Source organism: Gopherus flavomarginatus, chromosome 2 (assembly GCF_025201925.1).
Source record: "Gopherus flavomarginatus isolate rGopFla2 chromosome 2, rGopFla2.mat.asm, whole genome shotgun sequence".
In the NCBI taxonomy this organism is placed as follows: Eukaryota; Metazoa; Chordata; order Testudines; family Testudinidae; genus Gopherus; species Gopherus flavomarginatus.
This window is the reverse complement of record NC_066618.1, coordinates 251,509,632-251,527,568: the sequence shown is the minus strand read 5'-3', so window position 1 is coordinate 251,527,568 and position 17,937 is coordinate 251,509,632. Positions and strand designations below refer to the sequence as shown.

At 40.6% G+C, this 17,937-nt stretch overlaps 1 protein-coding gene across 12 annotated transcripts in view; it reads right to left on the bottom strand.

Moving 5' to 3' along the window:
- Nucleotides 1-225: 225 nt before the first annotated feature.
- Nucleotides 226-17,937, bottom strand: part of LOC127045230 (carbonic anhydrase 3-like) — a 98,164-nt gene continuing 80,452 nt past the window's right edge. For 11 of the 12 annotated variants that reach the window (XM_050941114.1, XM_050941118.1, XM_050941117.1 and 8 more), the window contains 5 exons: nucleotides 14,903-15,021; nucleotides 12,643-12,735; nucleotides 8,576-8,641; nucleotides 6,817-6,972; nucleotides 226-1,323 (listed from right to left, as the gene is read on the bottom strand). In XM_050941114.1, coding sequence (XP_050797071.1) covers nucleotides 1,204-1,323; nucleotides 6,817-6,972; nucleotides 8,576-8,641; nucleotides 12,643-12,735; nucleotides 14,903-15,021 — 554 coding nt within the window. In that variant the 3' untranslated portion in view covers nucleotides 226-1,203. Of the gene's footprint in view, nucleotides 1,324-6,816; nucleotides 6,973-8,575; nucleotides 8,642-12,642; nucleotides 12,736-14,902; nucleotides 15,022-15,828; nucleotides 16,134-17,937 lie in introns of those variants that run through there. The other variant, XM_050941122.1, reaches the window with a different exon arrangement.

Sequence of the window (17,937 nt, the reverse complement as noted above, 5' to 3'; positions counted from 1 at the left end):
TTTGTTTACTTTGTGGAATGTAAAGCCCAAGTGGCCACCTTGAGTTGAATATCAGTTTGACTGATGTAAAATTACAAGGAGTTTGTTTGTGAGATGCTCCACTGGCTCAGGTGAACTCATAACAGATGTATTATGGAAGTCATTGACAAGTCTTCCTGTTACATTTGTGTCTGTTATTTTCCCTGTCACCCAACATTAGAAATAAAACCAAAACCAGCATTTCTTATTTAAGAGTATTTATTAGTGTTGGTTGTCCTAAGACAGAAGTGGTGCTGTTACTTCAAGTGCAGTCATGCAGTCCTGTTTCATTGCTTTTGCAACCATAAGATATGTTCAACAGCAAAGGAAGAGAACATAGCAGTCAATTGCTTTTAATAGTAAATTAAATTCTGGTCTCGGGTACTTGCACACAAATGTCAGTGACCTCAGGATCAAATACATATGTGCATGAGGGCAAAATTTGGCCTTAAGACATGTAAGGAAAATGTTATAGTATTAAAAATGGAAGTGAAATAACTCTTAGGATGCTAAAGGGATTTCTACAGAATCTATCCACCTTCATCCATCAAGAAGGCCTATAAATTCTATACTCTTAGTTTGACCAAACATCTTGATTTCAATTTTCAAAATAAAACTATACAATGTTAACCTTTCAGTTTGTTAAAATTTTAACTTGCTTTAATTATCTAGCTGAATACAAAGGCCAAAACTCTGCCCCCAGTTACACACAGGAGTTCCCACTGGAACATTACATTAGTACAATCAATAACAGAATTTGACCCATATTGCCCATTTTAAATTCAGATGACATTGTTTCTTTTAGTTGGAAACCTCTATGGTCTTGAAAAAGGTGAGCACTGAAGAACATAAGGATAGTGGGAAAATGCCTTTTCTAGCCATTAGTAATTATACATTTTTTTCCCTTAGAAATATCCATAAAAATACTGCTGCTAAAGCTAACATGGTTGTTATTGAGATCCAAACACAGATTCCACATTTTCATGTTAAGGTTAGAGTTTGCCTCGAGTAATTTTTGACCTCTCAGCATTAGATTAATTGATCCACGACATTTCACTACTCAGCATTTCAGAATCAGAAACACAGATCTGCCTCCAGAGGAAGAGCAGTAGAGAGCACAAAGCTAACTAGGCTTTGGGATGTAGGAATTTCCTCACTTGAAGACACCCGATTTTAGTACAGATTTTATTGGAAAGAAGCTTTCACCACCCTTCCCTTCAGAGGCTGAGGAGGGCGCCAGTTATCCACCATGGGGCGAGCAGGTTCTGTCTCAGCATTGATGGAAAGGCTACGGAGCTTTGCCATCTGCAAGGAAGCAAAATTAAAATGTCAATATAGAATTCACTTAGGGGCAAATCCAGGACGTAAAGCCTAGACCAACTAGCTGGGCCAACCACTGGGTGTTGGGCGGGAATGTCTCTACAAAGTCACAGGAGCAACTGCATGGAGACTACTGCAGCCTAATGGCTGGAATAGCCTCTAGGGATCCTTACACAGTAAATCTCTATAGCAGTGGATCCTCTGAACATGCCTGGCTTCTTCATGACCCATCTCCTCACATCCTTGCACTGAGGAGTTCTATGATGCGCAAGGGATAGGCAGCCCTTGTGTGCCCCTTGTGCTGTGGAATGGCAATGGAAATTACCCTTCATGATCAGAGAGGGAGGGTCAGCATATAGAGGATGACAGAAATCATGGTGACAGCTTGCCTGCAGAGTACTTAGTTAATATTTTCAAAAGGCAGTGAAAAGTTCGTCAGCTGGATTTTTAATCTGAAACACAAATAACAAATCCATCACGGACCTCATGGCTCACTGTATCCTGTGTTCAGAATGTACAGCTATCTTGTTAGGTTGGTGAAAAAGCAAGAGTGCTTTACCACGGTTTTGTTCCAATGAAGGAATGTAATTCTATTTTAGAGAACAGAGGCATGTGTTTTCCATTCCATGGGAAATCTGCCTGCTGCAGTATAAAAGGGAAATACACAGTGAGCAGCTGTACCAAAATGAAAAGCTCAGTTTGAAATTGCACTGGTGAATTATGACCTTTGATGACAGTGCTTTAGCTAGAACATCACTGGAGTGATCGGGTAATGCACTGAGGCTCTCACTAGGGCTGGGGGAGAAGAAATGTTTCCCTTAAACCCACAGAGCCACAGTGGCTGCAGTAACCCTTGTGGCCAGTGTGCTACCATCTATGGGATAAAATGGCCTGGGGATCTATTGCCTAGATAACACAGCAACACTCTATAAATAGCGATAGGAGATAGATGGACAGACAGATACTGTGGATAGATCCAGTTCCACTCCTGCTTTCTCCAGCTCAGTCTTGCCCCCAGGCTCAATGTGATGGGGTACAGGGAGCACTGGTTTACAGAGTTCTGTGACATGCAATGGGTGTGGACACTTATGCAGAGGCCTTAAATCCTCTCCCCTCCCTTTCAGCACAAGAACTGCATCATTTTGTCCTAGCAATAGAGTTCCCAGAGGTTGTGGGGGAGGTGTCAGGATATGGTCCTTTGTGATAAACCCTTGGGGCTGGATTTTCCAACAAGTCCTTTGCTTCAGTAGCAAGCTGAGGCACAGACTATATCCTGCTGTGGTATAGTAGGAAGACCCAGTACTAGTGACAGCAATATTATTAAGTAGGATGCTGCCTCCTGCAATGCTTTGGATGGGTTAGATGCAGGACTTTCAATTTGTTTCTCTTTTGCTGAAAAAATTAAAAATCCAGGGTTAGCCTCTCTTTGTGTGATGCCACAAGCAGCATTTTCCAAGTACTCTTCAGGACCTGATAACATTCTCTGGCTCTGCACACAAAGGGCCTTACTTCCAAAGGAACCCACTCCTGCTGTATCCCCCGCACATTGGAGTGCACCAATGAGTGTTTGTATATGCATTTGCTGTAAAGTTCCATGCACACCAAGGGAGTTGTAGAAATAGGATAGTAACAAAGCGTGAACTGGGTAATGGCTCAGAGCCTAATGAGTACGGGGCGAGCATATCTTTCCAGGTGCACCAGTTGCACACTGGACAATTCAGCCCTCAGTGTCCCAGCCATACAGAAGGAGAACAATCTTGCCCTCTTTGGCAAAGGAATTAGCACTTACGACAATTACTGTCAGCAAGTCTGAATGTTAGCAGGTGTCTAGGATTAGAGATCTTTAAGGGTGTGATCCTGTGAACTTCTCTCAGGTGATGGTCACTTACATTGTCAGCTCCTTGGGGCAGGGCCTGTAATTTTGTTCAGTGTTCGTGCTGCTCCCAGCACAGTGGGGCCTTGGTCCATGCCTGGGGCTCCTTGGCACTACTACAAATATCACTGCTAATAATTCTGTCCATAAAGCAGCATAACCCCAAATAAACAACAAAGCACCAGCTACAAGTACTGATTACCCACTTTTTGAAATGATCAGGCTCTCCGGAGGAACCGATCGAGGTGCTCCCTTGCAGGTTACACACAGGCCCTGCTGGCTACTGGGAGAACAATTAATGTCTTGCCTAAAACCTGCTACTGGCAGCATTTAGAAGGAAGAGCACTGTCTGAATATAGCAGTGATCAGAAACTCATCAGATGGAGGTGGATCAATGATTCAGCACGTAGAGGTTACATTCTAAATGAATTTCACACTAAGCTCAACCCTTAAAGTGGGGGAAGAAGAGGAAGTTGATATTTTTATTGCTGATGCAACACAGAGCTGTTCACTAATAGCTATGCCTTCATCAGAGTTCCAAATACACCTGAACATGATCCCCTGTAATGTAATAGCAGAGTCAGTAATGAGGCTCTAACCAGACTTGCGTTGTTGAGCCAGGAAAGCTGACCAGAGCCAATCTGCATTTTGCATGCAAGGAGAAGCTTTCAAATATCTAATACCTTTATATTTTGGTGTAAATAGGGAAAAATAGGGAAGTGACCTCCAGACCAGCTCTGTATTTGAATGAGCTATGTAAATGCAGCGATGAGCTATGTAAATATAGTCATGCAGAAGCTTGTGTTAGCTTTAACCTTTGGGAGTAAGGTTCAAGTCAGCCCTCAGTTCTAGTGATCTCACTATACTCCGCTTAGTCCATTTTTCATATAATAAGCAGCCACAAAAGTATCAGGTCAGAATTTGGAAATTAAATTGTTGTGTGATATGCTAATGCCAACTAGAATCTATATGCAGTGTCAAAGGCTTATTTTTACCATATAACACTGACTTATTTGTATCATATAACAAAAGCACCTTGAGATTCTAGAATGAGAAGTTTTACATATGTAAATACATATGTATAATCTAATGCATACCTGTGTAATATGTCACTCACTGACTCCTGATTTTCATTTTCCTAGTGAGTTAGAGTCTTGAAATCTGGGACACTCATACATTGTGGACTGCTGAGTATAGGAACAATCCTAGATTAGAAAACTGATCTTTACACGTGAGATCACCAAAAGGATCATGGTAATTTTTATAAGATTTCTACCATTTAAGTGCTGGGGAAGTGGGGGTGGAAATGTACAAATATATTTATTTCTCCTCAAAGACCATCATCTTGGGTATGAAGCCTTCAACTCAGAGAAATGAAGGTCACCCAAAGTTACCATTTCTGTCTACTAGAATTTAGCCAAGAAAATTTCCAGAAATGTACCTTTTACATAGAAATTAATGCAAGTTTTTGAAATGTGGTTTAGTTCAGAAAGGAAAACCAAACATTTAAAAATTCTGAGAAAGGGAATGGAGCATGGGCTTGGGGCAGTCCCTTTGGGATGCTGCCCCGGGGCCACAGATCCTGAGGTGATATATTTGTTGGGCTGTCTTGGAGCAGGGGACCATGGGCTTTTGAGGAGCTGTAAACCTGCTAGCCAGGTCTCCCATTATCCCAGGCTCTCAGTTCCCAGTCAGCCCTCTAGGCAGGCTGCTGAGGAACTGGGCTCTTCAGCACGTGACCAGTCAGGTTGCCAAGAAGCCAGGCAGGCAACCTGGCTGAAAACCAAGCAGGGTTTGAAACCTGTGAGACAGGCAGGATTCCATTGGAACCCTGCCTGGGTTCTGTCAAAACTGCATCAAAATTAAACTATCTCTGCCATTTGTTTAGATTTCAACAAAATAGCAAATTCCAATAAAAAGTTTCTTTGCATTTTTTCCAACCAGCTTTAACGGAAGAACCCTTTAGAATTTAAATGGTTTAAACATACATAACTATAACTTTTGTTACATGCACCAAATATTCTGATTTATCACACTGCAAAAGTATCTAGATTAGTTGCTTAAATTTTGATAAGCTTGTTGTATGAGCAGTGCAGGCTTTAGGTTTTGCAATTTCCTATGTGAAGTAACGTGTGTAGGGTGACCAGATGTCCTGATTTTATAGGGACAGTCCTGATATTTGGGGCTTTTTCCTATATAGGCTCCTATTACCCACCACCCCCGTCCCGATTTTTCACACTTGCTATCTGGTCACCCTATGTATGTGAGTCACATCCAGCTCCATTTACTACAATCAGGGGTTAAAGTAAGGAAAGAGCAGACAGAGAGGAAAGGGAGAGCTACTACTCCTCCTTGGCCGATGTGGTGAGAATACCCTTTTCTCTTTCAATCCACTGTACCCTGCCTACAATCAGTCCCCTCCATATAGCCCAAAACTCTCACATTCAGTTCATAGTCACCCCCTGCCTCCCCCGCGAGCGCCCCCAGGCTCCAGCCTGTTACAACTTCACTGACTTATGAAACTCCAAGTCTGGTGACTTGATTTCTCCCATGGACACGGCATAGGAAGCCAAGAAGAGGAACCAACAATTTTCCAAATGAAGAAGATAGCTAGGGATTTCAGTCTCTGCCGCTACCTGCTGGCACTAGAATTATATAGAGACTGGGACAGGGGTCTCCAACCAGGGCCAGCTCTAGTCATTTCGCAGCCCCAAGCATGGCGGCACGCCACAGGGGGTGCTCTGCCGCTCGCTGGTCCCGTGGCTCCTGTGGATCTCCCGCAGACACGGCTGCGGAGGGTCCGCTGATCACACGGCTCCGGTGGACCTCCCACAGGCGTGCCTGCGGATGCTCCACTGGAGCCGCAGGACCAGCAGACCCTCCGCAGGCACGCCTGCGGGAGATCCACAGGAGCCGCTTGCAGCCCTCCCAGCAACCGGCAGAGCGCCCCCCGAGGCATGCCGCCCCAAGCACACGCTTGGCGAGCTGTAGCCTGGAGCCGGCCTTGTCTCCAACGCAGTGCCCATGGGCACCATGGTGCCCGTCAGGGCTTCTGAGTGTGCCCGCATACTGGCTGGCAGACAAGCATCCGCCAAAATGCCGACAACAAACAGCATTATCCAGAGGCCTCGCCGCCGAAACGCCGCCAAATGGGGTGCTTGTCAGCAACAACGCCTATAGACATTGCCACTCGTTGGCGGCATTTCGGCGGATACTCATCTGCCGCCACGGTCCTCTGTGGCTCATCGTCTGGCGCCCACCAGATGAAAAAGGTTGGGGACCACTGGACTGGGAAGTGGGGCTCATGAGTTGGGTGGCTATATGTGGTGGCAGGCCCAAGGAAAGCTGGAGTTCTATGCAGCTCGATTCAGAGTGCCAATGGTGTTCCTAATGAAGCCAACTGAGTAGTTTCTAATAGAAGGGCCTAATCCTGAAATTCAGCTTTCACTCTGTTCTAACTCAATCTTTATTCATGAAATTTCCCACTGACTCCAATGGGAGTTTTCCTTATTGAAAGAGTAAGGTCAGAATGGCATGTAAATAAATCATCTCAAATTGTGAAAGAACCATGACAATAGGGAAGTTAATGTCTGGCTGAAGTTTACCTGGTCTGGGCTGACTTCAATAGGCTCCCTCAGAAGAATCCAGGTAATGCACTCTTCACAAGGAGGTGTAGTGAAGGAGCCATGGTAGGTCCAATAGTCCCGAGATTTAGGGAAAAGAATTGATGGATCAAAGTTTTGAAAAGGAGCCTCTTTCCCCTTAAATAAATGAAAGAGAAATCTCTTTAATAACAATAGTGGAGACACAAATCTTTCTTAAAGAGAGACCCGAGTTTCCATGGCATAATTAATGGACCATCCAGCATGATGTAACAGATTAACCTTCTCTTCCTTTCTAACATTTGCCCTACAATCTACTTTTCTAGAAATGACCACTAGCCCAAGGCTGAGATTTTCCATGTAAGTAAAATAAGATGCGCTTTATCAAGGTGTCCACAGCTACAAGTAAAGGATGAAACATCTGACAAACTCTTATAATGTATGTTCACCTAGCAATTATAATTGTGCATGAAATAATTATGCCCAAAATATTTTTGCACTAACTTGTCCTATACATAAATAAGTAGCCTTGTTGAAATTTATACTTTGCCAAGAAAAAATAAGTGTAACAAATGTAATTCAAGGAACCATGTATTTATTTGTATTTAATTCCCTAGCCCATGCTCTTATCTTTCTCTGGTTTTCCTGAACTATTTAAATAGCTACACCTCACTTCTGCATTGCTTTGATATATGCATGGTGACTAGATTTCACTATCCAAAACTGAACATCTATGTGTCCATTGTTACTAAAACAAGGTGTAAAATCTGACAAAGTTAGGGAATCTCAGATGCCATGTAACAGGGTATAGCTTCACTTCTGTCTTTTTACCATATAAGCTCACTGTGTTCAGTCGTCTGTTAACTTTCTCAAGAACTTTTGGTTACAGTAATGAGGTGTCCCACACAGAGTTGTGTATGGGAGAAAGAAATGAATGCAGTGTTAAGGCTGTTCTCTTTGGCAGAGCAGAGAGGGAAAGAGAGGGTAATAAATGACTCAGGATTGGTTAATCAGGAAGAGGTAGAATTATGTAGGGATTAGAGGAGAAGAGAAAGAACTTTAAAGTTGAGGTGCTGGAGAGGGGAAGCCAGTGGAGGGATTCAGGACTTCACCTCGCAAGTCAATTGCGCTACTCGTGCACTTAAAGTTAAGCACAGACTTCAGTGCTTTGCTGAACTGGGGCCAGAGCACTCATCAACTTGCAGAACTGAGCTCTCTCAAATAGGTGGATGACATGTCAATGTCAGATGTACAGTGAAGAGTGAATTTTCTTTTAACAGAATTAGAATGGACCCCAACGTTGGTCACACACTGATATTTTCAGGAAACATCTAGTGGTTGCATTTACTTCCAGTGTTAAGTAAGTGGCTTGAAACTGTAATTCTTATGCAACTAAGTTCCCTTCTGAGGGAGTTATGCCTATATAAGGCCCTTAGGTAATTAATTAATTTGAAAAACAGTTTAGGATAGGATTTTCAGATATTTGTGCTAATATCAGTGAGGGCTGCCTGGCAACTGTGCATTTAGGGGCTGATCAAAAGCCCATTGAAGTCAATGAGGGACCTTAGAGAAGTGAGAGGAGGAATTACATTTCTCCTTAAAGAAGAGAAGATATTCTGGACCATAGTCACCAGAATGCTCTGGTTGCTATGCGTTGCTGGAACAATGCAAAGCAGCCAGATCAGACTAGCAAATCTGGCCTTCTGGTTCTTGCTACTGAAGCTACTCAGTTAACCTAATAAAATAAAAACTATTTTGTTACCTTTGTCTTAATATTATCTATTACTTCAAGAATTCTCTTCATCTCTGGTTTGGGAGTTTTTCCTACCTGTAATGCAGAAAGCATAAATTGAACAGTAGATTTGCAGCTGAATTTGTTCTCCTTCATATCTCACGACTGCATGAAAAATGCTACTTGACCCATCCCTCTGTCAATTAACATTCTCTGACCATTTTGTACTGAAAAACAACAAAACATTACTCCTGATGGAGGGAAAAAACACCCAGAATAATATAAGAATAAATTTATTGATTTTTCATTACAGTGGTGTTTTCTAAAACTACCAACAAAGCTCAGTCATGCTCCAATTGAAGTGGCTAGCATAATTCCCACTGATTTGAGAGGGGACAGGGTGGGATGCAAAAGAAGAAATTCTGATCATTAGAACTAAATTAGTTTCACATCTCACACAATTTTTACTTATAACAAATAGAAAATGTATTGTTTCTTTAGCATATAATATACAATTTGGTGATAATTTTCCTACCAAATGCATGCTTTAGCTCTTATGCAGTAGCCTGACTTTATTAAAGAATAAAACTACATGCTAAACTGAGTATACAGGGAAAATAGAAGTGGAAAGCTGATATCTTTACAAAGGATCTGATCTCACGTAAAGAAGTGTAAAGAAATACTATATTATGCCTTTTGACACTTCAGAAGAGGATAGCAGCACTCATCTCTGGAAGAATGGGTTACAATATGGTTCATGTCACCAGTAATGTAAATTTGCCCTTCTTAAACTACCTCCTCTTGGCCCTCATTCTGCAGGCTTCACATAAACCAAACATCCATTGAAGTACGGCATCAGAGAAGACACCATGACTCAGTCTAGGATCGCTAGAACTGGATGAAATATCTTCAGTGAATAATTTATTTGCTGAAAATGCAGTTTTGGTGACCCACAAGTACTTGTGAATTTGTGTCACATTTGCTGAATAGTTTTTCATAAACCCATGTTGATGGTCTTAATTATATTAACCTCCTCTAAGTCTTGATTAACTGGTGACATGAACCATATTTGACTGAACTGAAAAACTCAAAACGTTTCGATAGCATCAAAATGAAATACTGAAAAGTGTCTCAGCCCTCTAATACGTGAGCATTGCTGATGGTCAGACTCAATGTGCATTTCCAGAGGTGTGGAGAACTGCACGCTGCACCTGCTACTACTACATCTGCTAATAACCAATGCTCATTCTCATCACGGACACTAAAAACCAAATGAGAAAAAAAAATCATTACAGATGTAAAATATCTGAGGAATTTTCACTACTCAACTTCTATTAACCCACTAGTTATTTCTACATTGCAATGTAAGCCCAGTGATAGTAGAATTCGAGTTAGCAGACCCTGGGATTGTTAATGTAGGTCTTGAGCACCTATATTCATTTGTAACCCCAGGATAAGAATTGTTGAACTCTGGGTCCCAACTTGGGGCTCCAATGTCTACACTCCAGTATGTGCGTATGAGTCCAACCACACACACTCCAGACTTTCCAGTGCCTTCCCAAAATGTGGCCACTCTAGCCTTTTGTTTGTGGTGCAGTGTGGGAAAACTTGACTGTCAACAAAACTTGACTGTCCCGAGAGCAAAGAAAGTCAGCCACTGTGATTGTGGAATACTTTTGACAGATTCACAGAGCATAAGTCAGTGGGGCTGCATCTACACTGAAAAACAATAGGATTTGAACTTGGGTCCCACTTTGAATCAGGCTCAGACCCTCCATCCAGGGATCCTGGTTCTGAGCCCTAGGTTGGCGCAATTTATGTGGGGGAATTAGGATTGAGCATGAGTTCAGATTCTGGGTTTATATTGCAGTGTAGACACACCAACTGAGTTTTTCCTGCTTAAAGACAGACTTCAGTAAGGACTTTGAGTTTGTGTCTATTAGTATTAGAGAAGTGCCTCAATCAAAATGCTGGATCTAATTCCAGAATTTGAAGATAGTTTGAATCAGGACCAAATCTAACCTTCATGGTGGGGTCCCATTTCTGCAATGGGATGAACCAGTGTTGTACTAATGTTCTGTCAATATTTAAAAATGATAAACAGGACAATCCAGGTGATTATAGGCCTGTTAGCCTGACATTGATCCAGAGCAAAATAATGGAATAGCTGATATGGGACTTTATTAATCAAGACTTAAAGGAGGTTAATATAATTAAGACCATCAACATGGGTTTATGAAAAACTAACTTGATATCTTTTTTGATAATATTACAAGTTTGGTTGGTAAAAGTAATAGTGTTGATGTAACATTCTTAGACTTCTGCAAGGCATTTGACTTGGTTCCCTATGACAATTTGATTAAGATACTAAAATGATACAAAATCAACATGACACATAATAAATGGATTAAAAGCTGCCTAACTGACAGGTCTCAAAATGTAACTGAAAACAGAAAATCACCATCAAGTAGGTGTATTTCTAGTAGGGTCTGCAGGGATTAGTTCTTGGCCCCACACTATTTAAAATTTGTATCAATGACCTGGAAGAAAACATAAAATCATCACTGACAAAATTTACCACTTGCACAGACACAGGGAGAGTGGAAAATAATGAAGACGACAGGTCACTGATAAAGCATAATCTGGATGGCTTGCTAAATTGGGCGCAAGCAAACAATATCCAAATGTAAAGTCATACATCTAGAAACAAAGAATGTAGGCCATGTTTACAGACTTTTACCCTGGGAAGCAGAGACTCTGAAAAATATTTGGGGGGCATGGTTGATAATTAGTTAAACAAGAGGGTGACTCTCTGGCCAAAAGGGCTAATGCAATCCTTAAATGCATAAACAGGGCAATCTCATGTAGCCAAAGGGAGGTTATATCACCGCTGAATTTAGCACTCATGAGACTGCTGCTAGAATACTGTGTCCAGTTCTGGTTTTCACAATTCAAGAAGGTTGTCGATGAATTGAAGAGGGTTCAGAGAAGAGCCACAAGAATGATTAAAGGATTGGAAAACTTGCTTTATAGTAATACGTTCAAGGAGCTCAATCTATTTAGTTTAACAAACAGAAAATGAAGGAATGACTTGATTACAGGCTATAAGTACCTACATGGGGAACAAATATTTGAGAATGGGATCCCCAGTCTAGCAGACAAAGGCACGACAAGTTCCAATGGTTGGAAGTTGAAGCTAGAGAAAATCAGACTAGAAATAATAAGGCATACATTTTTAACCATGAGGGTGATTAACCATTGAACAAACTTAGCAAAGGTTGTGGAAGATTCTCCATCGCAGGCAATTTAAAAATCATGATTAGATTTTTTTCCTAAAATATATGTTCTAGTTCAAACAGGAATTATTTCAGGGAAGTTCTCTGGCCTGTGTTACAAAGGAGGTGAGACTACATGATCACGGTGGTCCCTTCTAGGCTTAGAATCTATGAATAAAACTTGGACCTGAACCGTGAGAAGGTTTTTATCATGATCCCTAAACAAACTTAATGAGAAATCATTGCATATATTGTTGAGGTCAGATGAAAAGCTTTGTTGATGGGGGTGGTTGTGGGACAGGCTGCAATGAACAGTGGAAGAAGTGACCCTGGGTTTTAGCATGTTTTTGTCAGAGTAAGATTAAGGCAGATTCTTTAAGAGAGATCTCTGTCATGGAAATCATTCAGTGAGTAACACTGCACAGCTGATTGCTACTGAGCAGATACCTGCTATTGATACTGCACCCAGAGAGGAGGAGAAAATGCACCCTGGGTTCCCTCACTCTCCATCAAAACATAGTCTCAGTGTTATGGATGTAGCAAACGGATACAGACTGCAGATAAAATTACTCTTTTTCAGGTACATATATGACACACACTACCGAACGTTACGGATGGTGCTAAATGTCTGCTTTACGGGTGTGAGTGCACTAAATTTCTATGGATCCAGGCCCAATATAATCCCAATGTATGCATTATTCTGAATATTATTCTCTAACGATATATTGCTGAGAAGTAAGTACAACAGGAACTTTTTTCCCTGCAATTAGCAAAAGAATACAGGTATGCAACAGTATAAAGAATGAACACTTCCAAACTTACTTTCAGAAAAATGCCCACAACAGCCACACCATCAGGTTGTTTCAAAGCTTCAGCAAAATTACTGTATTTCGGATTCCAGTGTACCAAGTGAAGCTTGAACCAAAGAAATGTAAATGTTATAAATGCAATAAAAAGCCATCACAGAGCAAGTCCTGCATTCCTTGTGCATCCTGCTGAAAGAGTTTTGAATGCACAGGGAATGCAGAATTGGGCCCCCCAAAAGAAAATATGTATAAATATGTCGTATTGCTTCTACAGCTCTTCTACATACTTGTGTTTTATGCAACAATTGCTTGTCAACTACTTTGGGTTTAAATGATGCATAAAAATTAGACTAGAGAGACTGCACAAAATAATATAAAACTTGCTTGAAATTAATCAAATAATGTAATTGAGGAGATGCTTACAGATGCATGTAACATGCACACATGCAGTGTAGAAGTTATAGAAGTTATCCATTGATGTGTTTAATCTCAATTGTATTTTCGAGTTAAAGAAATTCTTTAAAAAAATTAAAATGTATTTATGCTTTATAAACCATGGTTCTGTAGTTCCTGCTCTACTTTCCATCCCACTCCCCTACACTGGTAGTGAATGGACCAGGTGACCCTGTAGATCTTTCTCATCTCTACTGTCTACAATATTAAAAGTCAGGGAAATTTTGCATAATGTTTTATTTATTCTTCCAGAGGACAGCTATCTATTTATTTTGCTTCTAATAACATGGCCATCACCATGGTATCTGAATATATGCAGAATCTGGACATATCTTCATATTATACAAATATGGTATGACTTCATTCACAATGAAATTATCCAGCAGTTTCATTAAATTTAGCTAATGTACACTCATATTTTAAAGGTTTCAGAGTAGCAGCTGTGTTAATCTGTATCCGTAAAAAGAACAGGATCACTTGTGGCACCTTAGAGACTAACAAATTTATTTCACCTTAAGCTTTCATGGGCTACAGCCCACTTCAAAAATAGCACTCTCTCTGACTGTGGCATATAATACATTGCTCTTTATTTACTCCTTTGTTGTTACTCGCATCATTGTTTAGGATAAAAGCAACATGGCCCAAACCTCCACTTGTATTTAGCAAAGCATTGTTCACTCCATATATTGTTTCTCCTCTGTGTAAAGGCCTAGGGGTTAAATCTGCAAACAAAGGCAAAGTAAAATGCTTTTCTTGATGGAACTAAAAACAGAAGTTTGGGGGGACAGAATACTCCCACTCAATCCACTAGTAGTAACTGGGATACCCATGGAGCTGGACCATGGCTGATGCTACTAGGCAAAGCGAGGAAAGAGGAAAATCACCCACAGCTCCCACACAAAGTTTTGGGCCAGGGGATCTACGATATGCATCTCACCTGCCACCATTTCTTCTTGATGGGATCTGGTGCAGAGCCATGGTATATCTCTGCACAATATGTACATGTGACATGTAGGGGCTTTCAGAGTTGGAAAGAACACTAGCAGGCTGCTGCGTGGCTCCTCACGGAGAGAAAACATGGTGTTTCCATGGTAGTTTGAGACTTACCCTTCCTCCCATGTAAGATGTGGAAAAAAGGCAGAGTTTGTTATTAATTTATTGCTATCAGAGCTTAAGCCCACACCGAACATATACTGGATTAAACTCAGCCATTAACTACAATGAGTTTAGCCCTTGGTAGTTTGTGTGTTCACACCAAAATAGCAGCAAATATTTATTTAAAAATTCTTGACCATACACTGATAGATTTTTTAAAACAGATAGTTAGAATCTAGAGGATATTCTCCACCACACCAGTTTTAAACTAATTGACATATCCTTGTAATAAAAGACATGTCCTTGCATCTGAAAAAATAAATCCTGGAACTTTATTTTTATAAATAATTAAATGTATACCAAAACCTCCTAATGACCAATAAAGCCAGCAAAAAATGATATAATACGTGGAGTAAAAATAAAATACGGTCACCAAAGTTATGTTTGCTGCAAAAATATCTCACTGAAAATGGTGAATTTAAGGTTGGGGCACATTTACAAAAATTGACAGTTTTGGTAGGGGACAGGCAGGGGGTGGGGTGTATTTTTGTTATGAAAAGCTGTGTTTGTTGGCAGAAATGATTCACCCCAGAGTATATTTATGAATAGTCACAGCAATAACATATTTCATACAAAATCAATAAATACAAATAAATACTTTAAAAGAAAAAAGCGGTTAGAGTTGCCCAATTGCCCAATATGCTAGTATGTACAAAAACAGATCTCACCTCTGCTGCATATTTCACTCCATCTACAACGTGCTCAGAGCCATGGTCATCAGAGGAACCCCAATGAAAGTGAAACTGACGCAGCCTGTAAGTTCCTTGGAGTGGTCCACCTCGCACCACTGAAATTGACAATCCACATTAACATGTTAGTTACAGACCTTTTCAAAGAAGCTTTGATTCAAAACAGAGGTGTATACAATTATCACAGAGGAGTCCAAAAATTTGAAGGTGTTGAGCACCTACAGCAATTCCAGCTGATTTCAGTGGGAGTTCAGGGCACTCAGCACCTTGCAGGATTGGGCCTTTATCTACCTCTCACTGGGCTACATAGCACTATTTGATTTCAGAGCTATAGAAATGATCATGAATCAGGGTCAAACCACAGAATGGAATGTCAGTTGTAGAACAGATCTCATTCCCCTCAAGGCAGAATGTATTACAGTTTGGGGAGGATGGGTGCTTAGGATGGCTCACCATTCGCTAGTGAATGTCCTGTTATGGAATTCACAATTTTATGCTGAAGATTTGATGAGAATTGTTGTGAAACTGACCTAGAGGAGCCACATAGTACTGCTGCTGGCCTAGAGGTGCCATACAAGCCCTGCCTATGATCCAGACCAGTAATGCCTTTTAACCTATGTTGCAAGCAATGTTTACAGCATAGTCCGTTATCTCTAAGGAAAGGCCTATTTCCTGAAGAAAGAGCAGAAGAAAAAGGTAAAAGCGGATGAGCTAAAAAGTGGTTACTGAGCATTCAGACAAACCTTATTCTCTGAAAAAGTTCCGTATGAGTAATAACCATGGCAACATTACCACCAGCGAGGCCATAATAATAAGTCATTATTTTAAGCAATAGGAAGGTTTTAGTTTGTAGACCACAAAGAACAAGGTAAGTGTATTTTATGATATCATCATGAATTACATACTTTCCAACTATTAGCTTCGGTCTGATCCTTGCAGGCTCTGGGCATCCTCAATACCCATTGACTTTCATGGAAGTTAAAAGTGCTCAAACAGCTTCTACAAGGGATCTGCACATCACAAGATTGGGTCCGTATGGTAACGGCATACCAGGTAAAGACAATTACATCTCTGGATCTGACAAGGAGTAAGTCCATGCCCAGCTCTTTTCTGAAATCTCCTAGAAAGAAAGTATCTGAAGGATACAGAAGGAGGCCATCTTCCTTTCAGGTGGTCTCTCAGACATGTAATACTGTAGGCAGTTTGTCAGTGGGATCAGTAGCAGCTGTCAAGGTTATCAATTCTCCACTAAAACAGATTTATAAAACCAATTATCCTGTTTGAAGGTCAATGGGGTGCAACCTTGATTTTTTAAGTGCAGGTACCCTACCTCCACCAGTGTATCCTGCCCCACCAGTATCAATCCCTCATCTCAGCAAGTTTCTGTATAAAATGGTGTCCTCCATGTGGTGTGACTTCGCATCTACAGTGTGTGAGGTCAAAAGCGTAGGAACACTGTTCACACACTTTTCTGCCCCAGTACCTTACCTTGTTGTCACTTGTGAGTGATCACCAGTCATTGTTAATCCTTGCACCAGGTGAGGCTGTAAAACCTCATGCCAAAAAACTCATTGCTTCTCTCAACTGTAAATAGGGCTTAACTTAAGCGTAACTGATTTTAACCAAAGAGACTATACTCTCAATAGGGGGCAAATCTTTTTTTTTCTTTGTTTAGAAGTAAGGTACAAATGCAAAAGCACATAATGCGAGTATAAATAGACTCTATTTATAGACAGTCTCTGATGTAAATCCCTCTCTTCCATATTCCAATCAGGTAAAAATTGATTAAATCTATCAGATATATCTTTCCCAAAAACTTGGTCCAAATTCCAACGGCTAAAAAATAAAGATGAAGGCCACAGAGAAGATATGGCTCAAAAGTAATAAAAAAAAAACTTTATTTTTTTTCAGTTTATGGACTGGTACCAAATTCTTTGAAGCTGCCCTCTTCTTGAAGAGGGAGAAATGAAAGGGGTGAGGTTTACTTTCAGTCAGAAAGGATGAAAGGATTAATTACAATGCATGTGACTTAAGATTGGGAAAGAAGCATATACACATCTCCCTTGATATAGTATTTGGGGATGAGGAGAAAACGATATGCTACTATTCCCCTCAAACAGAATTACCTGTTGTTAAAATCAAAGGCAACTTGTTTTTATACATCATGGAATAATACCACATTATTTTCACTTGTGGAAAGTACCATCTTCTAGTACTCGAGATTCAAAACTGCCAAGCTGAACATTTCACATATGAAGATCATTTTATAAAGGTCCTGTCATCAAGCCAGCGAGCTATGGACAATTTTCTGGAGATGTCACATCTCCCCCCGCTGCTGCTGTTTCTCTCTGTGAGTAGGCCCAAAAGGAGACACAGCTAAGTCTGCGGTTTTCTTGACTACCTTTGATTGCATTAGACCAAACTGGCTTTCAGGATCCTGCAACTATAATAAAAAAAGATGTCTACTCAATCCCTTCTATCCAGAGACTTTCCAATATACTTCTTTAAGCAGGACGGGACAGAGACTTCTGAATTTTATCATCCATGATCAGATGAAGCAGGACAGGAGGACAAGCTTTTTGGGTCATAGTTCTCCAAGACTGAAGAAATTCACAACCTTTGAGATATTTCTTCTTCCATGGTTCCTTCAATTTTAGGAAATGCAATTCTACCCCTCTGATGCACAAATACAACAGTAGGAGATATACCAGTTTTGCAGATGTGTTTCTGATATTCCATTAGAATTTGTCCATAGAGGCTAAGTGATTTAGTAAAACATTCACACACCTACAATATTTATATTTAAGCTGTATTGATTCAGCTTGGGTGGTCAGCATTCCAAATTCTCTGATCCTACTTACTTCAGGGAAAACAGAGGCAACAGTACATATTTTGACAATGCTAGTAAAGATCCCATTTGACTATTTCTAGCTAAAGAGACAATATCACAAGGGTGTTTTTACCTTCTGTGTTTGATTTTGCCCACAAAACAAAATCCCTATTGTAGGATATGT